Source organism: Pinus tabuliformis, chromosome Q, assembly GCF_031772625.1.
Source record: "Pinus tabuliformis cultivar Carrire ecotype Pingquan chromosome Q, CPIR1, whole genome shotgun sequence".
NCBI classification, from domain to species: domain Eukaryota; kingdom Viridiplantae; phylum Streptophyta; class Pinopsida; order Pinales; family Pinaceae; genus Pinus; species Pinus tabuliformis.
The window spans coordinates 449,376,441-449,382,490 of record NC_142296.1 but is presented as its reverse complement, the minus strand read 5'-3'; the positions used below and the strand labels follow the sequence as shown (position 1 = coordinate 449,382,490).

The window sequence follows — 6,050 nt, the reverse complement described above, 5'->3', positions numbered from 1 at the left end:
CTCGCCTGATGCTTGCTTCAATCAGTTTTAGGCTCACTTGATGTTTGTCATATTTTCACTTGATTGAACTCACACTCTTGATTGATCAAAATAATGTTGTCGAATACTATAAAAAATGCACCTAAGAAAAATTCTTACAATGATTTGAGTGACTCAGTTAAAAGACAATGGATTCACTTGGTTTAATTGATTCCATATCAATTAAAAGCATGGGTTTCGGTTTCAACTGAGAATGCAACCTTACAAATCAACTTACAAATTATGATTTGCAACTTACAGTTTTGTATTGAACTTAGTAAAAAAGAAAATGGTGCAAGTGCAGTTTCCAAAAAATTGTTGATGTAGATGACAGCTTGATTGGATGTTGATGTAGAAATGTCTTTGACAACTTGATTATGTTGCTTCTTGATTGCTTGTAGCTTGCTTGATTACATAAGCTTGAATGTAATTGAATATGTGCATGCAATTTGCTAATTTGTTGTGTGTACCATATTAGAAAGATAGCACAGGAAGGTTAGTGTCAAAACTAGACACAAAACAAAAAAAATATCAAGAATAATGCGCCATCACAAACATACACATGGTGTACCTAAGATCCCTTTATTCAATTTTAGGCAGATCTAGGACACAATCACCACCAAAAAGATATGTTTTTATTTAAATATGGGAGTACATCAACCTTCACCTTCTCAAACAATAAGAATTCCAAGCTAACAAATTCTTGAATCAACTTGTTCTCAAAAATAAAAGGAACTTTTGAAACCACGAGTTACAACATTATCATTCTAAAGATTTATAAGTCACACCTTATCGCTCCAAATTTCAAAAAGAATTTCACCTTATCACTCCACAAAATCACTTCAAAGAAATTCAGACTTATACCTCCATTAAAAAAATGCACCTTTTCACTTTAATAAAAAATGTAATTTCTTTTTAAACTCTCATTTAAAAGAAATTAATAAAGGGAATAAAAAAATGAATTCAGGTTTATGGAGTCACTCTAAAAGTGAATGAATCTCCTTTTTGAAAAGTCAAAGCACACTTAATTCATAACCTTAATTTAACGCATTTACAAGTCTTCCTTTTCTGTTGGTTTCTGCTTTAACGCTGGTCCATGCAGAAAGTTACACGCTCAAAAATATTGAAGGAACGTTTCAATGGTATGTACGCTATGCAACACACAAGTCTCCAAGCAAGGCAAACTACTCCATGAAATTCTTCTTCGGTGCAAATCTGGAGCAGTACACACAGGAACTCAGTGAGGCACCAATCCAAGCAGCTATCCACGGAGACACATCAACGTCCAATGCTTCATGTAGACGTTTTACAAGTCAGCTCTTGTCCAACATTTTTACTGAAGTTCTCTTCCAAATTTGAACAGCAACAGGCCATCCATTATACAGCTGCGAATTCCCAATTTTCTCTACCAATTTTTGTTCAGGGTAAATGGATTTTGTAGGTTCGAAGGCCAAGATTTGTTGATTTTTTAGTGGGCGATCTTAAGATGAATACGAATGCAAAGGCGGGGCCTCTTACCTTCAAACTTGTGCTCTTTGGCAACGGTAGAGTTCAAAAAATGTCCCTTGTGTTGCGATATGTAAATAATGTCTTCTCTGACTCACAAATAGTAACAGTTCAAGCTTCCTACCTAACCAAGCGCCTCAAAATTAATGGAGTAATAGTGACACTTTACATTAGGGATACAATAGGACAAGAACGATTTCATGCTCTAAAAATTTTATTGAACCAATTTCATAGACAAACATGTGCATAGCGTAGGATACTGATCAGAATGAGCACCCGTACCACCCATGAACATTTCATTTTTGTTTTACAAAATTGTAGTAAAAAAAAATTGCTACGAAACTATGAAAACTATGTAACCCTGAATCAAATTCCAGTGCATGTCGCAATCCCACTACATATTAATTGTCAAAGAGTCGAAGAGTTGTACAATAGTGAAGTTATTATGGAATCACTACAACATTGATGAATGTTTTGGTTCCCAGTACTGTGCAATGAGTGTGGGATCTATTGCCAAATCGAATGTGGGGAAAACCAGCATGGATATTGGACAAGTTAACTCTCTTATCACTCAATATTCCAATGTAGTGATTGTTGGATTATATGGGCCTGACCTAGGTTCGAAAGAATTAGTTAGCCCAACAAATCCCACAGCTCCTGGCCCTTGAGGACAGACTGAGGTCTCACCCGAGGTAGTAGGGGAGGGTGTTGGAACCAGGTTTCCACACCCTAGGGATGTCTAGGTGTGGTTTGGAGGTTTTGTGCATTGGTTTACGACCCGTCGCTATTCGGTTTTCACACAGATCCAGCTTGATTATTTCTTTCTTATTAGTTCGCTTCTCTTATTAGATGAAGTAGTTACCAATTACCAAGGTCTTTAAGCAAACATTTAATCAACACAACTGATTCACGCATTAAAATGAACCCAGATTTACATTCATTTAAATGATAAGTAGATTAAATCAAACAGATATTATGATAGCTCAGAGAAACACAAAATTTCTAAAGAAACTTATCTTTATTTCCACTTTATCTTGGTTCATTTACATTCATTTAAATGATAAGTAGATTAAATCAAACAGATATTATGATAGCTCAGAGAAACACAAAATTTCTAAAGAAACTTATCTTTATTTCCACTTTATCTTTCCTACATCCAGATCCACCCTGCACACTCAGCTGCAGGGGTCTGCACACATAGCTGCGGACTTTCCAGGCCTCTGCGCACATAGTTGTAGAGCCTCTACCTACTACCCTTATCCCTCGACTCGGACTTACAAACGCTTTCAATCTCTCTACTTCAAGTACCCATTACATTTCATCCTTCCAAAAATTGTCTTTCCCCCATAGAGCCTTGCTCTAGTTATAAACTTCACTGGTCTACGACCCTTGCGCGGGCCGAATCTATTTATCTTTCTTTACATTATTTTTTAGTGGACTACCCTTTGACTCAACCTTTTACAATTCGTGCTCCGTGCGTTCAACGATGTCTTTACCCTAACTTTACCCAAATATCTTGCTTCACGCCCCCTAGCCATTACGCAGGGCTTCCACTACCCAATAGCCCCCCCAAACAATCATCATGACTTGTCCCGAGTCACTCACTGGCATGGCTAGACGCTTTGCCTTGGTGTCGTGGTTTGCCTCCCTTTGAGTGGCGCTCATCGTCCTACTGCTCCTTCATTGTCTCCTGCAACACTTCGTCTGGCTCTTGCTTCAGTGTTTCTACCACGTCTCGCAACCAATGATGCTCATTCTACTCTGCTCAGTTAACACAGAACACCCCCTCATAGGATTTTAACGCGAGCGGGAGAGCCGCATACGGGACCACCTGATACCACCGCTGCCATTTCCGACCTTCGTATCTTCTCTTTGCACTGTCTTCTGCAGCTTGTGTTGCAATTTTGCAAGACCCTGGCTATTGTTCGCAAGATCCTAATCTTTGAGGGACATCAGAGACGAGTTACTAACTGCATATCTACCCATGGTTGTCATTTGTCCATCCTTTCACTGTTCTATTGTAGTGCATCGGCCTTCCCCTATGCAAGGCAATGGCATCCATACCAATTCTGCTTTGTGTTCCCCCTTTTCCGGTACATCCCCTACTGGTGATGTTGCGGGCTGTGGGATGCCCGCAGTGGTCACCCCCATATTCCTTAGAAAGTCCTACTTCGCCATCAGCCAGATTACTACCTTTGGGTGCATGCCTTGTGCCGAGATAATGAAGAGCTCCATCGGTGTTTCTGAAGTGTAGACCACCTAGTGGATATCCCTTGGTGATTTATAAGCCCTGGGAATTTCAAATGCACTGATTTCCGCCTGTACCAGTTCATGTAAACTTCTCATGTAAACCCTGTGGTACCTCGTTCCATATCTGGCTTGTACTGTTCCTCTTAATTGCCTGTCCCCTGCTCCCTTTTGCCATAATGCAGACATCTTGTCATGAATAGTGATATCAATGGTCATCATTCCTTTTATCAGTGCGTCTACATGAGCCTTCTTGGGCGACCACGACCCTTGTGTTTGGTCAAATGTATGTGCACCATAATACTCACGCATGTGTCCCCTAGGCTACTTTATCGTCCCACACTCTCTTTCAATTTGGTGGAGCGGTGAGACTATCTTCTGAATGGTCAATCAGGCAGTCGGCCCGCCCATGTAGAGCTTCAGGCAACTACCATTCACTCTTCTCGAGAAGGGGTCTCCATTAAGGTTAGCCAACTGAACCGTGCCCCCATCAGTAACTTCTTTTACGACATAAGGTCCTAACCAATGCATGCAGAGTTTACCTAGGAATTTATCGAACATACTGTCATAAAGCAATACTAGATCGTTCTCTTTGAAGGTGCTCACCTTGATATGGTGATCACCCCACGCTTTCTCGCGTTGTTTCTGTACTTGCTGATGGAATCTAGTGAAAAATCGGTCTTCCTCTAATTCTTCGGGCTGTGCGAGCTTCTCTTCCAATGCATCGTGGTCTGTCATACCAGTGATTGTCGCGATCCACAGACTAGGCACAATATATTCCACAGGCATAACAACCTCCTTTCCATAGACTAAGCGAAATGGCGTCTAGCCAGTCAGCTTCTTGCACGTTGTTCAGTATGCCCATAGCACAGCAAGGATGCACAAATCCCAGTCATTGCATCACGCATTATAGACCTTAGTCAACACATTTTCCAAAATTTTGTTGAAGGCCTTGACGATCCCATTTGCTTGCAGATGGTAGGGCATGCTCTATTGGTGATATATCTGAAATTCCTCAGTGAGTGCGCTAATCGTTTCATTTAGAAAATGTGTTCCCCTATCGCTCATGAGAATTTTGGGGCAACCAAACCTAGTTAGGATGTTCTTGAACAAAAATTTTGCTGCTGTCGCAGCTGTTCAATCCTTAACTAACTGTGCCTCGGCCCATCAAGTCAAGTATTCGGTCACAGTAATGATATAACACGTTCCTGTCTTTTCTCTTGGTTTAATAGGACCAACGAAGTCAATCTCCCATTTCTCAAATCGTTGTAGCGTTATCTGTGGTTGAAGTGCCATTTCATCCCTCCACAATAGTTTGCCCGTTCATTGACATACATCGCAGGCCCGACAGTATGCTTTCGAATCCTGATGTAGGGTGGGCCACCATAATCCAGCGCGAAGAATCTTCTGGGTTGTGGCGCAGCCTGCAGAATGTCTGTCAGCAACCCCTCCATGTGCTTTAGCCAGGATTTGTCTTCGCTCAAATTCTGGTACATATTGATGCAATATCTCGTCATTGCCCATCTTGTAGAGGTAGCCTGCAATTACGGTAAAGTCTGATGCGCGTATCACTAATTCCTTCTTTTGCTAAATAGAATACCCCTGCGGCGCAATGCCCGTGGTTAAAAGGTGGATGATGTCTTCAAAGTGGCTATTTGCAATGTGCACAGCATATAACTGGGCGTCTGAGGGTCCCTCCTCTAGGCTTTTTGGATCCTCGCCAATTTCAATTTGGGACAGGTGGTCTGGTCTTGCATTCAGACATCTCGGCTTTACAACAACCTCAAAGTCATATTCTTGGAATAGTAGCAACCATCGACAGATGCGCCCCCCCAATATAGGCTTATTCACTAGGTATTTGAGTGCAAAGTGATCAGTGTACATCTTAAAATGTCCTCCAAGTAGATAGTGATAGAACATTTGGAGTGCGTATACCATCTCCAATCCCTCTCACTCAGTAGTAGAGTAATTCTTTTCTACTTTGGAAAACCTGCGACTTGCAAACACAATCGGGTGATCAATTCCTTCCACGCCTCCTTAAGTGAGTACCGCACCTAATGCTATACATAATGTGTCGACATGTACATGAAATTCAACGTCCCATTTTGGAAAGACCAAGATAGGGGCAAATGCCATCTTTTCCTTTAACGTTTCCAGGTTTTTGTTACATTCCCCATTCTAGCAATACGTAGCATCCTTCTCCAATAATTGTTCCATTAGAGCCGTGAGTTGGGCGCAATTTCTTATAAACTTTTGGTAGTAGCACGTGTGTCCCAATG

General features: G+C 41.2%; 1 protein-coding gene across 1 annotated transcript; it reads right to left on the bottom strand.

The window, feature by feature from the left end:
• Positions 1–4,161: 4,161 nt before the first annotated feature.
• LOC149220130 (uncharacterized) lies at positions 4,162–4,560 on the bottom strand. Its single transcript, XM_089387003.1, has one exon. It carries the CDS (start codon positions 4,558–4,560, stop codon positions 4,162–4,164), a length of 399 nt encoding a protein of 132 aa, XP_089243129.1.
• Between the last annotated feature and the right edge of the window lie 1,490 nt (positions 4,561–6,050).